This window comes from Malaclemys terrapin, chromosome 5 (genome assembly GCF_027887155.1).
Source record: "Malaclemys terrapin pileata isolate rMalTer1 chromosome 5, rMalTer1.hap1, whole genome shotgun sequence".
NCBI lineage: Eukaryota > Metazoa > Chordata > Testudines > Emydidae > Malaclemys > Malaclemys terrapin.
Window position 1 is genome coordinate 3,474,696 of NC_071509.1, and position 18,791 is coordinate 3,493,486.

At 39.4% G+C, this 18,791-nt stretch overlaps 1 protein-coding gene across 6 annotated transcripts in view; it reads left to right on the plus strand.

Annotated features, from left to right (window-relative positions):
- ZNF638 (zinc finger protein 638) overlaps positions 1-18,791 on the plus strand; it is a 101,651-nt gene that overhangs the window by 47,541 nt on the left and 35,319 nt on the right. For all 6 annotated transcript variants that reach the window (XM_054030176.1, XM_054030179.1, XM_054030178.1 and 3 more), the window contains 10 exons: positions 6,049-6,110; positions 6,456-6,494; positions 9,846-10,159; positions 11,910-12,259; positions 13,591-13,737; positions 14,211-14,342; positions 14,697-14,755; positions 14,926-14,987; positions 15,567-15,617; positions 16,299-16,370. In XM_054030176.1, the coding sequence (XP_053886151.1) occupies positions 6,049-6,110; positions 6,456-6,494; positions 9,846-10,159; positions 11,910-12,259; positions 13,591-13,737; positions 14,211-14,342; positions 14,697-14,755; positions 14,926-14,987; positions 15,567-15,617; positions 16,299-16,370 (1,288 nt within the window). The remainder of the gene's footprint in view (positions 1-6,048; positions 6,111-6,455; positions 6,495-9,845; positions 10,160-11,909; positions 12,260-13,590; positions 13,738-14,210; positions 14,343-14,696; positions 14,756-14,925; positions 14,988-15,566; positions 15,618-16,298; positions 16,371-18,791) is intronic.

The window sequence follows — 18,791 nt, forward strand, 5'->3', positions numbered from 1 at the left end:
TCACCCAGTTTTGTGAGATCTTTTTGTAGCTCTTTGCAGTCTGCTTGGGACTTAACTATCTTGAGTTGGTTTGTATCATCTGCAAATTTTGCCACCTCACTGTTTACCGCTTTTTCCAGATCATTTATGAATATGTTGAATAGGACCTGTCCCAGGACAGACCCCTGGGGGACACCACAATTTACCTCTCTCCATTCTGAAAACTGACCATTTATTCCTACCCTTTGTTTCCTATCTTTTAACCAGTTACCAATCCATGAGAGGACCTTCCCTCTTTTCCCATGACAGCTTACTTTGCTTAAGAGCCTTTGGTGAGGGACCTTGTCAAAGGCTTTCTGAAAATCTAAGTACACGATATCTACTGGATCCCCCTTGTTCACGTGCTTGTTGACCCCCTCAAAGAATTCTAGTAGATTGGTGAGGCATGATTTCCCTTTACAAAAACAATGTTGACTCTTCCCCAACAAATTATGTTCATCTAGGTGTCTGACAATTTTGGTCTTTACTATAGTTTCAACCAGTTTGCCTGGTACTGAAGTCAGGCTTACCGGCCTGTAATTGCCGGTGTAGTAAGATGAGGCCCTGAAACATAAACTCTTGTGTCAGAGACCCAGTCTGAGGCCTGAAGCCTGAACCAAAGTACTTCCAGGCATTGCTAAGCAAAAGCTGGGATGTGAGCCAGAGGCAGGCCCCACTCACAGAAGTTGGCGAGAAGAGGGTTGCTAGAAGCAGGTGCATCCACACATAAGTGCTAATAAGAGGAACTTGTGCCAAGATGGCATCAAAACACTCTACAGAGATAACAAGGAACAGGCAGGTGCATCTTAAAGACGGTCAAAAGGACAACATGATGGATAGATCTGTTTGAAACAACATGATCAAAGGAGGAGCCAGCACCCTAATGAGCCAAGGGTCAGTAGGGATGAGTAATCTGTCCTGTAACTCTATAAAAGTAGGCTTCGGAGTGCGTATCTTTGTCTGGCCTAGGGGGCAGTGGAAAGTCCCGCCACTGACTGAACTGTGTCCATTGCCAGGGGGCACAAATTCGTAGTATGTCTTGTAGAGTCTGTGGGAAACTATTCCTGTGCTTCATTGGACAATAAACCTGGCCGGGTTCCTTCGTACTTACTAGAGTCTGTGGGCTTTGGGGGTTCTCTCAGGGTTTGCTGTGTCACCTATCTGCGCAGAGCTGGGGCAGCACACAGAGGGAACACGCACGCAGCCGACTGTTATCATCGAACAAGAGCAGAGCACCACACCGGTAGCGACTGACAACAGCCGGGATAACCTCTGGAGCCCTTTTTAAAAATTGGCATCACATGAGCTATCTTCCAGTCATTTGGTACAGAAGCTGATTTAAATGATAGGTTACAAGCTACATTTAGTAGTTCTGCAATTTCACATTTGAGTTCCTTCAGAACTGTTGGGTGAATATCACCTGGTTACTTATTACTGTTTATCAGTTTGTTCCCAAACCACCTCTAATAACACCTCAATCTGGGACAGTTCCTCAGATTTGTCACCTAAAAAGAATGGCTCAGGTTTGGGAATCTCCCTCACATCCTGAGCCATGAAGACAGATGCAAAAAATGTTTGTTTCTCTGCAATGGCTTTAGGGTTAACTACTGCTATTGGGGAAAGTGCCATTGGATTTCCAAAGACCAACACCTTCTGTTTGTCTCATCTGAAAGAAGCCATCTCTCAGCCTGGCTCTTCCACCACTATGTGGAGCACTGGTTCAATTATGGTTGAGGGGAAAAGTGCTAATGCTATTACCTGAACCATCCTAGGCTTTTCCCTGTGGGTGTCCCTGCAGTTACATACCCCTGCTTAACTTGTGAGGTCTGATCACAGCTGAAGGTGGTCCTGATGTTCACAGTATTCTGAAGTTTAGCATTCTGTCTCTTTGATACAATACAACATTTTAATCTGAAATTAGTTTTTTAATGCTTCTCTATTGCAATAGCTTTACAAAACTGAAAGATTATAGTATTTTGCATCTGTATGGCACAGTTATTTAAGACCTCATAGCGTTTACCAACATTAAACCTCACAACTTCCTTGTAAGGGATATGTATTATCATTCCTGCCACCATTGAAATGCAGCCATTTCTGGAGTGGAATGCAGCAGTTTAATAGTGCATAACAACCTTACCATAGTTTAGAACAGAAAGTGAAGAATAGCATAGCCATTTCAAATTGTAGAAGGAATTTGAGGAATAATGTAATTACACATAGTGGAGTTTGGCAAGGACCACTGGGGTTAAAATTACTGTTGCTACAGAAACTGGCCATCGGTTCTCTAATAATTACAAGTGATCAATGCCTTGGTTCTATGAAGATGGCACCAGCAGCATCACAAAGTTACCATGCTGGGGTATTGGTTGTTTTCTGACAACAGAGAAGAGTGCCACCAGCACAACTTGAGGTGGTATCTTTCTGTCCATGTGTGGTCTAAGTATTGACTCAACCAAACCCTGCTTTATCTTATGGGATTGGTAAGTTTCACAGCACATGATGAACCTGATAGGCTCCTTGAGGTTAGAGAAGCAATAAAGATTTGAACTTCTGAGTGGCCCAAATAAGTTGATTGCATGCATATTGTTTTTCACCTCCAAGCCTTGGTTCCTTTTTGTGGTTCTGACCGGGGTTGCTGCGCTGAATGCTGTTTGGTGTAAAAGTCTTGCAGTCAAGCTGGAGTTCTGAATTATTTTTTTGCCAGCCGAAAATTAAAGCCAGAAAATTTGAGTTTCATCATCGATGACTTGTTTTATTGTGAATCCTGTCTGTCCACTCAATACTTCCATTTTTTTTTTTTTTTGTTTTGTTTTACAGCCTTTTGTTTCAGGTGGAAACTATTTTTCTGTTAGAGAAAAAAATGGAATGGCAATTCTTCTGATTATCTGTCAGTGGTTTTTTTTTTTTTTTTTGGGAGGGGGGGTATTTTTTTCCTTCAAAATAAGCAAGCTTTTTTAAGAAAGGGAAAAGCCTCCTCTTGTGCAACAAATAAAATAACCAGGATTATTCTAACTCATTTAGTGAATATATCCAGGAAATGTAACTTCCTTCATGACTTAACATCACAGTTCTAGGTAAATTGTACAGTAGAAATACATTATAGCTTTAAAAGTGTCCGTATCCTCACTATTTTTAGAATGAGATTGGTTTGTAATTTCAGTGTTGAATGAATTTGTTACGTGTTCATTGGATATTATAATTGGGCAACAATGTTCTAGTTATTTTATTTTAGGTGTTTTAACCTTTGTTTTAAATCTATTTGGGTTGAAACTTTTTGGATTTTAAATTCAATCTGAAACGTGAAAATAGAGAACTATGTGTATGCTTCTGCATACATTACTTAGTTCACAGGACAAAATATGATTCTATTCATCTTTATTCCTAGCTCTTCTACATAACATTCTGCAGCAGAACTGGCATGCACAAGAGCACAGGTGTGATGCTAATGTAGATGAGGCTTGACTGACTGAAAGAGGAACACTTACCATGCTATAGAGGGATCTTGGGCCATACGTTTTTCAGAAAGAAAATCCTTGTATAGCAGGGTGGGAGAGGGATAGTCTTTGGGATTAGGCAATCAGATTGGAAATTGGAAGGAATACACTGGAAATGATGATGATATGAAATACAAGAGGGAATTGGGGAAATTAAGATTCAGAGCAAATGATTAGCATATTTGTAAGGGAGGAGAATGTCTGGAATCACTTTGTCTGCCATTCTGGTTAATGCTAGGTGGATTGCTAGCTAAAAAGAGACTTGGAAACAAAATGGCCTCTTTACACCCCTCCCTAAAAATGAGTGGTGATTTTTTCTAATTTGGGGCCAGAAAGAAGATGGGTGGGTTAATTGTTTTCCCCTTTCTTTCCACAGATTAATCAATTTAATCTCCAGTTTTTTTAGCTACAAGTGTTAAGCCTAGGTACAGTTTATTCTAAGAATAGGAAAAATGGATGCTGATATTTGGGAGAAATAGTTTTTCTGAAAATTGATTTGTATTTTATTGCAAGTTGCAATCTTTAAGTGTTCTTTGCTATGCATACAGCTCTGCAGTCAGCTATGGCAGTGGTAGAGTCTCAGAGTCTGCAATATTTTTGTTCCTGAAGCAAAACAATCTCAAGAGGAGTCCTCTTTTAAAAGAATAAAAATAAAAGTTCTTAATATATTTTGTCAAAACAAGTGTTAATATTAATTAAGGACATTTTAATAGTAAAGTATTAGTAATACTGTGCACTTTGAGTCTTCAGAATGTTTTACAAACACTAGTAATGAATCCTCACAACCCCTCTGAGACTGGTTTTAAAAAAACCTATAGGAAGTTTTATTTGGTTAACTTTGTTTTACAGACTTAAATAAAAATAAACTTTCAACACCTGAATTTTCTGTTTTTTTTTTTAGTTTGTAACTCATGCTTTTGTTTTGGTATGTGGGTAGTGCCGAGCAGTGAGGTGCTGTTTTGTACCGAACTTGCTGTGGTACTTAAATGGAGAGATCTAGTTGAGGACAGGGTTAGTTGAATTTCCCTTTTTTGTGGCTTTAAAAGAAAAAAGCCATTACAAATGTTTCTCTGCACTATCATGATAACTTCTGCTGGTATGTGGCAGGAGACAGCAGGACAGTATTCTAAAATTTCACACGTGATTTTTTTTTTTAAATATACTGTATAAACTCTGAAATGTGTTTGGAAAAATAATATACTTTTACCAGTAACTGTGTTCTTGCAACAAGGAACACTTGTGGCTTTGGTAGCATGGGACTTCAATTTAATTTATTTTAAAACTGGTTTTCATCCTGTTGCAAAACTGGTTTTACGTTAGAATTTTGCTATTTTATAAAAGTTTACATATTTAGTTGCAATATATAATATCTGTTTTTAAACCATTATTAAAATGGAATGGAAATTGGCTTTAGGGAAACTTTCATTGGGATTTGAGAACACTCAGTACTTTACAAGTTTGGGCCCGTCTGTACTGGCAAACTGACCATTGGTACCAATAATTTTCAGCAAAAGATAGGTCAGTTTGCTAGTGTAGATTAGGCAATAATGTCTTTTGCCCCAGTCTTGCACATCTTAATTAGTCTCATTTGGTCTACTCATGTATGGTCTGAACTTTAAGCACATGCAGGTGTGAGGCCTTACATTGGTCCTTTAGGCTATAGTGTCACAGCTATTAATTTCCAGCCAAATGTTCCCAAATATAAATAAAAAATATTTCAGTGTTTATACGTGGTAAAAAATGCTTCATCTCCACCTGAATTAACTGACATAAAATAAAAGTTTAAAATAAACTTTTTGTTTACCATATATTTTAATGCATAAGTAAGGATAAACATTTTAAAATTCTGTTCTTGAGTTTGAGGCATTTATAATGGCATAAGTCTTAATGACTTAGCTTTTGATATCTAACATCTTAAAATTGCACATCTGTGTTTGCTGAAATTATACAGTTTCTTAGTTTGTCAGATTTTCTCAACGTAAGTAACACATTAAACTCTAAATTTTTTTAGATGATAGCTAATAGTCTTGTACATAAGTGGCCGTTAAAGGGTTTTTTGAGTTATCATAGAAGATTAGGGTTGGAAGAGACCTTAGGAGGTCATCTAGTCCAACCCCCTGCTCAAAGCAGGACCAACCCCAACTAAATCATCCCAGCCAGGGCTTTGTCAAGCTTGACCTTAAAAACCTCTAAGGATGGAGTTGAAGTAATGATGACTGAAACAACTCACTCTTTTGAAGCAAATAAATTGCTGATTCGTTTAATGTAATGAAGTCTTTAGCAGAAGTTACATAGAAACAATTCATTTGTACGTGTGTGCGTTAACAAATTTAATGTGATATTAGTGTTTTTTTATTTAGTATAAAATGTAGCCATTTTAAGATGAGAGAGTTGAACTAAACATCAGATTTTTTGATAACTAAAATTTTGCCAGTGATGGAAGACACAATAGAAAAATTTGCTTTATATTAATTTTGTACAAATTTTGGCATTTATACATTAATCAAACTTCTGTGAATATCTTTTTCTCCAACAGGATTGGATTCAGCATCAGAATAATCCTGCCCACATTGAGAGCTGCCGTCAGTTACGTCAACAGTAAGGGATTTCTGTTTGTGTGTACGTTTATACAGTAGTCAGATGTATCAGAGGGGTAGCCATGTTAGTCTGGATCTGTTGCTTTTTACAGTAGTCATATGGTATAGCATATCTGTCACATTTCTTTAACTAGCCTGGTATGTATCGCTCATCCTTATTTGTTTTGGGTAATTATGATAGAGTTTAAGTTAACAACTGTAAGTATATAATGTTGCTGCCCCAGGACTTGAGCTGCATAACCTATTGCAGTGTAAATAAGTTAGAAACGTAGTTGGAAATCTCATATTAGAGTAGCTCAGGTTGCAAGTTCAACTTGTTGCATTGACTGTTTTATTTTTAAAACAGGTACCCTGATTGGAATCCTGAGGTCCATTCTTCGAAGAGGTAACTGCCTTTGAGAAATAAGGCAATTTTCAATTACTCCAACAATAAGAAATTAATTCAATAATGATTTACTTTTCCTTTACCTAGTTTGCTGCTTGTAAGTAATAGCTATGGTGCCCTTATGTTTTTATTGTACAATTATATTAAATGAAGGTTTCCTATACTTGATCATAGGTTCTCTACAGAACAGCAGTACTAAACTGTTGGGGTTCCTCTTTCAGAGAAAAGTACAAGGCTGAGTGAACAGTCTCTGGAAAAGCATGGAGAGCAGTACTGTCTTGCTCAAGATTAGATGCCTTTCTGGCAGATATCCTTTAGTCAAGCACAAATTACTGGGCTCAGTAGATAGTATGTCACCATTACCTATGGCCTGTGTTATATGGAAAGTCAGACTAGATGATCTAATGGTCTCTTCTGACCTTTAAGATGTATGCATACGTGAATTTTGAAACAACTTTATTTGAAAACAGACTGCAGTCTCTACTTTTCTTGTTCGCTTAATTCTATTTATATTTCAGCACAATCAGAATATTCTGTTATTCAGAATTGTGTGTGTATTTTTAGCTTCTCTTGTGTATAAATCAGGAAAGAGATGGATAATTTTCTGTTTCCTGAAGTCAGCCTGATGCAATTTGCATGAAAGTGATCATGAAATCTTAGATATCTGTCTTTGACAGGGTTACTGGTCTAGGGGATAGGGAAGAAACAATAGATGTGATATGTTAATTTTAGTAAGGCTTTTGGCATAGTTCCACATGACATTCTTATAAGCAAATTAGGGAAATGTGGTCTAGATGAAATTACTATGTGACGGGTACCCATCTGGTTGGAAGACCATAATCAAAGAGTAATTATCAATAGTTCGCTGTCAAGCTAGGAGGATGTATCTAGTGGGGTACCACAGAGGTCAGTCCTGGGTCTGGTACTATTCAATATTTTCATTAATGACTTGGATAGTGGAATGGAGAGTATGCTTATAAAATTTGTGGATAACACCAAGCTGGAAAGGTTCCAAGCACTTTGGAGGACAGGATTAGAATTCAAAATGACTTTGACACTTGGGAGAATTTATCTGAATTCAGCAAGGTGAAACTCAAAGACAGGTGCAAAGTACTTGACTTAAGATGGAAAAATCAAATGCACAAATACAAAATAGAAATAAGGAGCTGGGGGTTATAGTTGATCACAAATTGAATATGAGGCAACAATGTGGTGCATTTGTGAAAAAGGTAAATATTGTTCTGGGATATATTAGCAGGAGTGTTTGTATGCAACACATGGGAGATAATTGTCCAGCTCTGCTTGGCACGGGTGAGGCCTCAGCTGGAGCACTGTATCCCGTTCTGGGGTAACACTTTAGGAAAGATGTGGATAAATTGCAGAGAGGTTAGAGGAGAGCAACAAATGATAAAAGGTCCTCACCTGTGAGGGAAGGTTAAAAAAATTGGGCATGTTTAGTCTTGAGAAAAGAAGGCTGAGGGGGAATCTGAAAACTGTCTTCAAATATGTTGAGCTGTTATAAAGAGGACTCTGATCATTTGCTCTCATGTCCACTGAAGGTAGGACAGTGGTAATAAGCTTAATCTGTGGCAAGTGAGATTTAGGTTAGATATTAGGAAAACCTTTCTAATGGTAAGAGTAGTTAAACTCTAGATTAGGCTTCCAAAGGAGGTTGTAGAATCCCTATGATTGGAGGTTTTTAAGAACAGATTGGATAAACCCCCTATCAGGGATGGTCTAGGTTTACTAGGTGCAGTATCAGCCCAGAGAGCTGGACTTGAGGACCTCTTGAAGTCCCTTCCAGCCCTATATTTCTATGATTCTATCTCTCTTGGGAAGCTCCTTGTTAAAAGGCTGAAAATATGAACACACACATTACTGGGAACAGATCTAGTGCACAGGCACCTTTTTAAATGTATTAATGATTTTGTCTGAGAATACATATGGCTGACTAAGTTTTGAAACATTGAATGAAGGGAGAATTTTATGTTAAAACTTCAAGTGCATGTTTTTGTTGTTGCTAATGATTGTTTTGGAGTGCTGACATGCTCAGTGCAGTACAGAACGAAGCGAAAGAAAACGTTCCTACCTCTAGGAACGTGTCAAACATTAGATAGCAATCTTTGGGGTGAGGGAGCTAATAGGCTTAAAAGTGTGCAAGGTTTTATTTTTGTTGAGAGGCGTCAGTCAGACCCAGAGCTGCTGGCTGTTTTCCAAGGGCCCTGATGTATTACTTGTGCATTGTTCCCAGTTCAGCAGTAGTTACTGGATCTTCCATCCACAGGGCGGTGTTATGATTCTACTTAACTACTGTGATTAGTCTATGTAATATAAAAACGTTTTTTAATGGAGATATGAGTAATAAGATTTTACAGGTTGCCTTTCTCTAATTTCAGATTCCACTAAGATGAAATTTAGTATACAGCCTCGTACTGCAGACAGCTCTTTTACCTTTCTCTCCCACTGCACTGTCTTCCAACTATTCCTGTCCTCACATTTTGCATTTGCTGCTTTCTCATCTGTTTCTGATAGGCTTGATATAGGAGTTACTGATAAAATTCTATTGCTTGTGTTATGCAGGAAGTCAGACTAGATTTTTATGGTCCCTTCTGGTCTTAGAACCTCTATGAATCTTCAGTCACCTTGCAGTTTTTAGTCACTCAGTCTCTCCTGGACATCCTGTTCTTCCTTGGCTTTTGTGGCCTGGCCTATCAAAGTTCTCCTACCTCTGACTGCTTTCATTGTCTCCTAAGGTGATCCCTCTTCTCCCCCTGGCCCTCAGGGCTCTGTTTTTCTGTAATGTCATCCCTATATACTTTGTACTTTGCCATCTGCATCAGTTCACCCAAATTTAGGTAACATCTATTTGCAGCTGTCTAATATTTACTTCAATCCTGGCATGTTGTCTTTGTTTATTCCCATGTATCTGACTGTTTTGCAGGGTTATTGTCCTATATTGCCCATCACGAAACTCAATTTCAACTTAGTCAAAACATAATTAATTCTTTTTTCTGATGAACCCTCTTCTCCTCCTATTTCTGTTGTTGACAGCACCACCATCCTCCCTGTCTCTTATGCTCAAAACCTTGGGGTTATCTTTTTAGTTTCCTCTCCTTCTCCCTTCAAATGTTGTCACCTCTATCCTAGTCACCTCTCTTCAACTCAATTCCCGGTACTTAAATTCCATTAAGGAACTTGTGTTACTGGAGTTTGAAGCACACTTACTTTTATCTCCAGTTTTAGTTTTATTTTCACAAGTTATTTCAACAGACTGTTTAAATTGAATTGATCCTTTTCAAATTAGATAAGGAACTACTTTGGGTAATCTGGTCATCTACCTTTGTTTCACAGAAATGAAGGCGAGAGAAAAGAAAATCAGACCCCAAAGAGACGTTCCAACTCTGCTAGTCCTGGTCCTAGGCATTCAAGAGGATCAGGCTCTGGCCACATTCTTCGCCGGTCCCGATCTCGATCCCGATCCAGGAGCCCTGGCCGTTTCAGGCTAGCAAGACCAAGAAGTCGAAGTCCACGGCAGATGCGTCGTCCTAGCCCTAGACACAGGTCTAGGTCACCACAACGATCTAGAAATCCTCTGAGGTGTAGTCCACGACCCCAAAGATCTGCTAGCAATGAATGGGCATCAAGGAGGACAACTAGATCTCCAGGTAAGGAGATGGATATTACAGAAATTAAAGGGCAAGCTATCAGACTGAAACTTTGGTAGTTTTCAGAAACTTTGGAGATAGGATAGGATATCTCCTAGAACTGGAAGGGACCTTGAAAGGTCATCGAGTCCAGCCCCCTGCCTTCACTAGCAGTACCAAGTACTGATTTTGCCCCAGATCCCTAAGTGGCCCCCTCAAGGATTGAGCTCACAACCCTGGATTTAGCAGGCCAATGCTCAAACCACTGAGCTATCCTCCCCACAACTTTACCTGTCCTCGAGCCCACCTGCCAATTTGATTATATAATGGAAATAGTGAAACTCACCATTCACTAACTGCTGTCAAGTGCCTGGAACAATGCTGGAGAAAGGTGTTTTTTTTCTTTCTTTCCCTTTTTCTTGATAGATGTTAATAATAGAAGTGGTAAATTTTCAGACAATTATGTTTTGTAAGCTGATGGTGTCTCCTGAGCCATGAGAACTGAACCATGTTTTAACAATTCCATACTTCAGCTTTCTTTTTCTCCTGCAAAAGTTTGTGGTGTGTGGGTTTTTTTTTTCCCCCCTCAAATCTCAGCAACACCTAAAACAGTGTGGAATGTCATCCCTGTATCATTGTAGCTTTTGATGACATTATCAACCATTGCAGATTCTATGAAGGGTATCAGGTTCCTCACTCCTCATTTCATCTGCAAGATCTGAGGCCTGCCTTCTAGCCGTGTCAGTAGTGGGGAGAAGGGATTACATTGCTTGCTGAGAGAATGTTAATTGTACCCCTGCTTAGCTCTTGGATCAATGAGGCGAGATTGGAGCAGAGAGCAGTTTAAGAACCCTCCCTCCCCCAGCGTAATAATTGCAAAGCTGCTCTGGCAACTGCAGTATAGAAGAGAGGAAAGAGGAACAGGAGGATGCATGGCAAGGGCAATAAATAGAGGAGAGGGCTGGAGGTAGTGTAGTGCAGGGGGAGGAGGAGCAGAGAAAGCTATATTAAAATCTCTACTAATTCTTTCACACTTGAAAGTGTCTCTTTAAAGGTGGCTTGAGGAATGATGAGCACGATGGGATTAAAAAAAAATTCTAGGATGCTAGCTGGGAAGATTTTAGAAATATAAAGTGGACACTTTTGATTCTCTTCCTCTTCTCTGCCCCTCACTCCGTTTCACCCAGTTTGAAAGTGTGTGCAGCTCTTAAAAGTTCATATTCTTTTGGGCAACTGTGCGTGTGACTTAGTTATGAAAATGGAGTTATGCTTGCCAAGGGGATATACTGTGTGGTTGGGGTGATTGAGGCCCAAAACTTCAGCCTTGTTTACACAAAAATGTTGTTGTTTTAATTTTTTTTAAGTTCCAATTAAAACAGTGTTTGGGTATTGAAAAATTCCTCTGCGGTGTTTGTAATCCAAACGTTGCAGCTTTGTACAACTGCACACATTTAGGAATGGAAACTGACTGTTCTGCTTCCTTTGTCCGGGCTATGAATGTATTGCTGAAAGAAAATAGGCAATGTTAATGGTAAAAAGTAAAGTTTTGTTTTTGCTACAGTTTTAATTATATACAATGATAAAAGGAAAACAAACTTGGTTAAAAATACTAGGTTCCTTTCTGTCTTTTCACCTTTTTTCATAATTTTCCTTTGCACTTTTGCAAATTATCAGATTTGTTTAGATAAATCTGCAGTTTCTTACAGCACCAATCCTGCTTGGGAAACTGATAAACAATGTATTATAGAAAAACTGTTTTTCTTTTCCTCAGACAAAAAGGCAGCCTTGGAGGCTGTAGTAAAAAGTTTGGGAGCCAGTTTCGTTGCAGAGTTCAATAAACAGAAATCACTTCAAGCAGCTGGACAAGGGTCCTCCGGGATAGGAAAAGCATCACCCGCACAAGGGATTTCAGGGGTAGGGAAGATGCATGGATCTATGAAAAAGCCACTAAGTGCTACAGGTCATCACAAGACTTTGAAGAAAGATTTATCATCTGTGCCTGGCTCGGCTGCTTCTAAAATGAAATCTGAAATTGCTGGTGTGCAAGAAAAGAAAGAGATGAATTTTGATGGGAAAGCTGCAAAGGAAACCAATGTTCCTCGGCCCGCTCCTTATAACAGAGTCAGTGTTTTTGTATTTTCCATTGTGGTTTTGAGAATTTGGTTAATACATCTCATCTTGAGGGAGATCATTTGGAAAAAGGTGTAACTATTCCCTTTAAACAGCTGGTTAGCTGGCTTTGTATAGTAGAAATTGTAGTCTGAATGTAGCAGTTTACTACTTGCTAGTAAGTCTGATAAGCAGTACTGCAACACGATATGTTCAAAGCTGAAAATTATTCAGGAGATGCGTATAGGTCATTCTGACCTCTGACTTTGACAGCATTCTAAGCATGAATTCACTTTTCTGGTCTTAGAAATAAGAGCAATGCAGTATTGACCAATTAATATGCATTTCTGTGGTACTTGTTTTAATATTGTCTATTCCGTAGTCCTTATTCATTTATGTATTTATTAACAATAATGTGTATTACATTAGTTTTTAGAGGCCCCAACTGAGGGACCCCATTGTGCTAAGCACTTGTATATACACATTCTAAGAGCGAGACCTTGTCCAGAGCAACTTACAACCTAAATAGACAAGACAGACAAAGTAGTACTATCTCAGTTTTACAGATAAGGAGCTGAGGCACTGAGAGATTAGTTTATTTGCCCTTACACATGGGAATCCTCTGGTAAAGTACTCCTGTTCTTCTTTTTGCGGATACAGACTAACACAGCTGCTACTCTGAAATCTGGTAAAGATAGGAATTGAGCCCAGATCTCCTGGGTCCCAGTTGAATAATTTAACGACGTGACCTCTGTTCTCGTAAATTTGTTGATAGGCACCTTAAACCATCCATAAACAAGTGGGTGGTGTCTGCAGAATATTTTTTTATTCTTCTTATTTACCACTGTTTAGTTTTGATGGATGCAACCAATCATGCTGCTAGAAGCAGGTAATTTTCCATCATCAAAGTGTACAGCAAAGAGAACATTATATCTTTCTAAATAGGATAAATGTAAATTAAATAGACGATATCCAAATGAAACTAAATGACATTGGTAATATTTGTGAACCTGTGAAGCACCTTATGCATCATAAGACTAAACAACTTAAAAGGATTTTAAAACTTTATAACACTTTTTAAAAACTAATAGCCCTAATATTCAAAGTAGATAATATTACAGTTACATTATACTGTGGTCCCACATCATGTTTTACAAATAAGTTAAAAACTTTTAGACATACTTATGAAATAAGGGAGGGCAGGTTTACAGTCTATCCTAGTATTAACTTTTGGCAGTTTTGTTTAACTTACCAGTCTGTTTTTAAACTTGCAATGATTTTCATTCAAAGCTTTTTTTCTTTTAATGTGTGTGGCTTAGAAAATTGTTGGTTGTTATTTACAGCTGTTGAGAGAGAAGCTTTTGAGTTGTGGCACAGTTCTCCATATATCGGATTTGCCGGATGATGGCTTTTCAGATCAAGATATTAAAAAAATTGTTCAGCCATTTGGTAAAGTTAGTGACCTCCTGGTGCTTCGCTCTAGAAATGAGGTAAGCTATATTCTAAGGTGCCCATTGATATGTGGCATCTATATGTCATACTTATAGTGTCTTAAATGCACATGGCTATGAACTTTGTGGGGAGGAAAGCCAAACAATTGAAACCTGTCAATTCTCAGTGCCAAAGTGCTTATAATCTAAGGCCACCTAGCTAGTTTCAGCCATTAAAGATGCCATAGGTCGTCTTGCAAGAACAGGCACCATTAGCTCTGTCAATTTCAAAATAAGCCTTAGTTGTTTTCTGAGCTGAGAATTGTTGAATCATCTAGATATTTGATATGTTTTAAAAGTTGCTTCCTGTAAAACTGTATTCCAGTTTTTTTTTTCAATAAATTTCCGACTTGTGTGTATATATTCCTTCACGGTCACATGGTGTGAACAGATCTCCTAAAACAAAATATAATTTGGTTTTAGTGTTCAACTGTATGGCATATAATTCAAAACAAACTTGCAATTTATTTTAGGCCTTCCTAGAAATGAACTACAAAGAGGCAGTGATAGCAGCTGTGAAGTATGGTGAGACAGTGCCAGTGCTGGTAAATGGGAAGCGTGTGAAAATAAGCGTAGCAGAAAAACCAAAAGCACCTCCTGGCCAGGTAAGCAGGATATTGGAGAATAGGGTAATGTTTTGTTGTTGGCTTCTTAAGTTAGCTTTAGAAAATGAATGATTAAAGCTACAGGTTTCTTTGGGGAATTAAGATTGGTATGGATCTCCACCTATGGAGGAACAGTAGTCTAAAACAAATATAAATGTATCTGATTCCAGCTCTTGCATTTCTTTGAATTTTTTTTTTTTTTTTTTTTTTTGCTTGCTTGCTTATGGACAGAAGATGGATATATTTGGATAAATCTAATAATTTTTTTGGGGAGCCATAGAAGATGTAGTCTATAGAAACAAGATGTAGAGAACACAGTAAAGTTTTACTTCATATTCTTTCTATAAATTACAGGTCAAAGTAAGTCTAAAGAAGGCTCCACCGAATGTAAAGAAAGCTGCATTGAGTACAAAGTAAGTGTTGACATGCATGCATGGTAAGTACCACCTTTGCTAGTAATTCTTGAAAATAGTAATGGGTGGAAATCCATTTTCTTTCTAATGTTTTCACATCTGTGAAATTGTTTTTTAAAAACTTATGAAATCCACCTGTCATCTCTGATCCTGTTTCTTTCGCATGTTAGAAAAGATGGAAACAGTACTACCACTAAGAAGACTAAATCTGTTACTACAGCAGCTTCTGCAGGTGAGTTCTAGTCACTCTTTCTCTGATAATATCTCCCTTTCCTCCTTGGCTAGTATGGGTTTACTTTTACTTACTCTGGTTGTGACTGAAAGCAGGCCCAGAAAGGGGGCTAGAAAACAATTGGTTTCTCCTTGAAATTTCCTCTCTTAATGCAACCAAACACTCCTTAAGAAAATAAATCCCTAACTCCTGTGCTCCAATAGGTTGATCACAAGTTGTATGCTTTTATCTGTAAAAGGTGAGTATGGTATTTATGGTCCTATAAAATCAATGGGTTTTTTTCTATTAACTTTAATAGGCTATGGATCAGCCCCATAAGCACAGCTGCCTCCAAGGTCCATACCAGTGCTGCTCAGTTATTCAGCTGTCAGGAGGCACTGCAGCAAGTGCCTTATGCTCCCTTCTAGATCCCAATGCAGGCTCCATTTGATCGATCAGTGGTCTAACACCCTACTGAAAGGTTGAAGACCATTGCTAAAATAGGGCTTTATAATTTTTTGCCACCAGGCTTTATGTTTTTAAAGCAAAACAGTCTTCTGATTTAGGATTTGTAATGACACATTTTTCTTGTTACTTCAGGAAAATTAACAAAAGCCGGACAAACCACAACAAAAGGAGTTAAACTTGCTGGTAGGTTTTAGATTTTTTTTTTTAATATACATTTGAAAGTAACTAAACAGCCATGCCGCCATGTACTGTTATTCCATTAGCTTTCACAAGCAACTGTAAACAGGATTAGGACAAGTCAGTATTTGGATGGGAAACCAGTCAGGTGTTTAAATATACATGTTGCTGTTGATTCAGGTGGTGGAACTCTCCTTGTGTCATTATTGAATCCAGTGCCTTAGTGGCTGTTTCTTCAGATAAGGTGTAAAATTGAGGTTCAGATTACTTGTGGTCATTAAAAAATACACTTTTTGTAAGAACAAAACCTCAATGTCCTAGCCTAATTTGTATTTTACTTGTCTAACTCCCTCTGTGGTTACTGTTGTTGTTCTTGCCCACTTCTTGTCTCTGTTGTTGTGCACTGTTAAATAGCTGCCTCTTTTTACTCCAGAGCTGGTTGCATTTCAGTCATGGATGAAGTGATTCCTATGAATTGTATACCATGTTGTAGTGTGTTTGGGATTCCTTTAGGATTGAAATTGCTGTAATAATATCCATTTATATTCCAGGGTGCTGGAACAGTTTTTATAGCGGTAGTGCTGAAAGCAGAAACTATGTATTTGGTGGTTGTTACTACTTCAAACCAGGCCCAGTTCCAGCACCCCTGCTTATATTGAGTTCTTAAGTTACAATTATTTTACTTAGGTAAACATGAAGTAACAAAGAAACCGGCGGTGCAAACAGATAGTAAAACGAAGAAAACTTCAGCCACTTCAGGTAAGGCAAATGAGAATTTTCACTCTTTCAGTGAAAACATGCAGAAATTGTTTTCCTTCTAAAACAGAAGTGCTGCAGGTTCGAAGGCAGAGTCCCAGCTTTTTTCGCCCTGGAGTCGCCATTGTAATAGATGTCAAGTATCAGGGGGGTAGCCGTGTTAGTCTGTATCCACAAAAACAAAGAGGAGTCGGGTGGCAACTTAAAGACGAACAGATTGATTTGGCCATAAGCTTTCGTGGTAAAAAAACACTTATTCAGCTGCAAGCTGAAACCACTTCAGATGCATCTGAAGAAGTGTTTTTTAACCCATGAAAGCTCATTGAGCGATTCCCAGAGCTCTTTTTGACCCTCATTTCCTCAGATTGGTCTAGGGCATTCTGCTGCCGCCCCGCCCCACCCCTCCCCCAGTTTGGGAAACACTGTTCTAAGGAGTCTCATCTTCTCATCACCAACTGTGCTTATTTGAGAAGAATAGACACCTAAAATTCTAGGTTCTGATACTGAACTGAGGCAAGAGTAGCATCCCTCACTGCCAGGAATTGGCATATTTCTGTATAAAGTGCCTATAATTAATGGAAGAGCATGCTTATCAAATTGCCTTTATAGAATCATAGAATATCAGGGTTGGAAGGGACCTCAAGAGGTCATCTAGTCCAACCCCCTGCTCAAAGCAGGACCAATTCCCAACTAAATCATCCCAGCCAGGGCTTTGTCAAGCCGGGCCTTAAAAACCTCCAAGGAAGGAGACTCCACCACCTCCCTAGGTAACGCATTCCAGTGCTTCACCACCCTCCTAGTGAAATAGTGTTTCCTAATATCCAACCTGGACCTCCCCCACTGCAACTTGAGACCATTGCTCCTTGTTCTGTCATCTGCCACCACTGAGAACAGCCGAGCTCCCTTCTCTTTGGAACCCCCCTTCAGGTAGTTGAAGGCTGCTATCAAATCCCCCCCCTCATTCTTCTCTTCTGGAGACTAAACAATCCCAGCTCCCTCAGCCTGTCCTCATAAGTCATGTGCTCCAGCCCCCTAATCATTTTTGTTGCCCTCCGCTGGACTCTTTCCAATTTTTCCACATCCTTCTTGTAGTGTGGGGCCCAAAACTGGACACAGTATTCCAGATGAGGCCTCACCAATGTCGAATAAAGGGGAACGATCACGTTCCTCGATCTGCTGGCAATGCCCCTACTTATACAGCCCAAAATGCAGTTAGCCTTCTTGGCAACAAGAGCACACGGTTGACTCATATCCAGCTTCTCGTCCACTGTGACCCCTAGGTCCTTTTCTGCAGAACTGCTACCTAGCCATTCGGTCTCTAGTCTGTAGCAGTGCATGGGATTCTTCCATCCTAAGTGCAGGACTCTGCACTTGTCCTTGTTGAACCTCATCAGGTTTTTTTTGGCCCAGTCCTCTAATTTGTGTAGGTCCCTCTGTATCCGATCCCTACCCTCTAGTGTATCTACCACGCCTCCTAGTTTAGTGTCATCTGCAAACTTGCTGAGAGTGCAGTCCACACCATCCTCCAGATCATTAATAAAGATATTAAACAAAACCGGCCCCAGGACCGACCCTTGGGGCACTCCGCTTGAAACCGGCTGCCAACTAGACATGGAGCCATTGATGACTACCTGTTGAGCCCGACGATATAGCCAGCTTTCTATCCACCTTACTGTCCATTCATCCAGCCCATACTTACTTAACTTGGCGGCAAGAATACTGTGGGAGACCATGTGAAAAGCTTTGCTAAAGTCAAGGAATAACACATCCACTGCTTTCCCCTCATCCACAGAGCCAGTTATCTCATCATAGAAGGCAATTAGGTTAGTCAGGCACGACTTCCCCTTGGTAAATCCATGCTGACTGTTCCTGATCACTTTCCTCTAAGTGTTTCATAATTGATTCCTTGAGGACCTGCTCCATGATTTTTCCAGGGACTGAGGTGAGGCTGACTGGCCTGTAGTTCCCCGGATCCTCCTCCTTCCCTTTTTTAAAGATGAGCACTACATTAGCCTTTTTCCAGTCATCTGGGACCTCCCCCGATCGCCATGAGTTTTCAAAAATAATGGCTAATAGCTCTGCAATCTCATCCGCCAACTCCTTTAGCACCCTCGGATGCAGCACATCCGGCCCCATGGACTTGTGCACGTCCAGTTTTTCTAAATAGTCCCGAAACATTTCTTTCTCCACAGAGGGCTGGTCACCTTCTCCCCATGCTGTACTGCCCAGTGCAGCAGTCTGGGAGCTGACTCTGTTCGTGAAGACAGAGGCAAAAAAATCATTGAGTACATTAGCTTTTTCCACATCCTCGGTCACTAGGTTGCCTCCCTTATTCAGTAAGGGGCCCACACTTTCCTTGACTTCCTTCTTGTTGCTAACATACCTGAAGAAACCCTTCTTGTTACTCTTAACATCTCTTGTTAG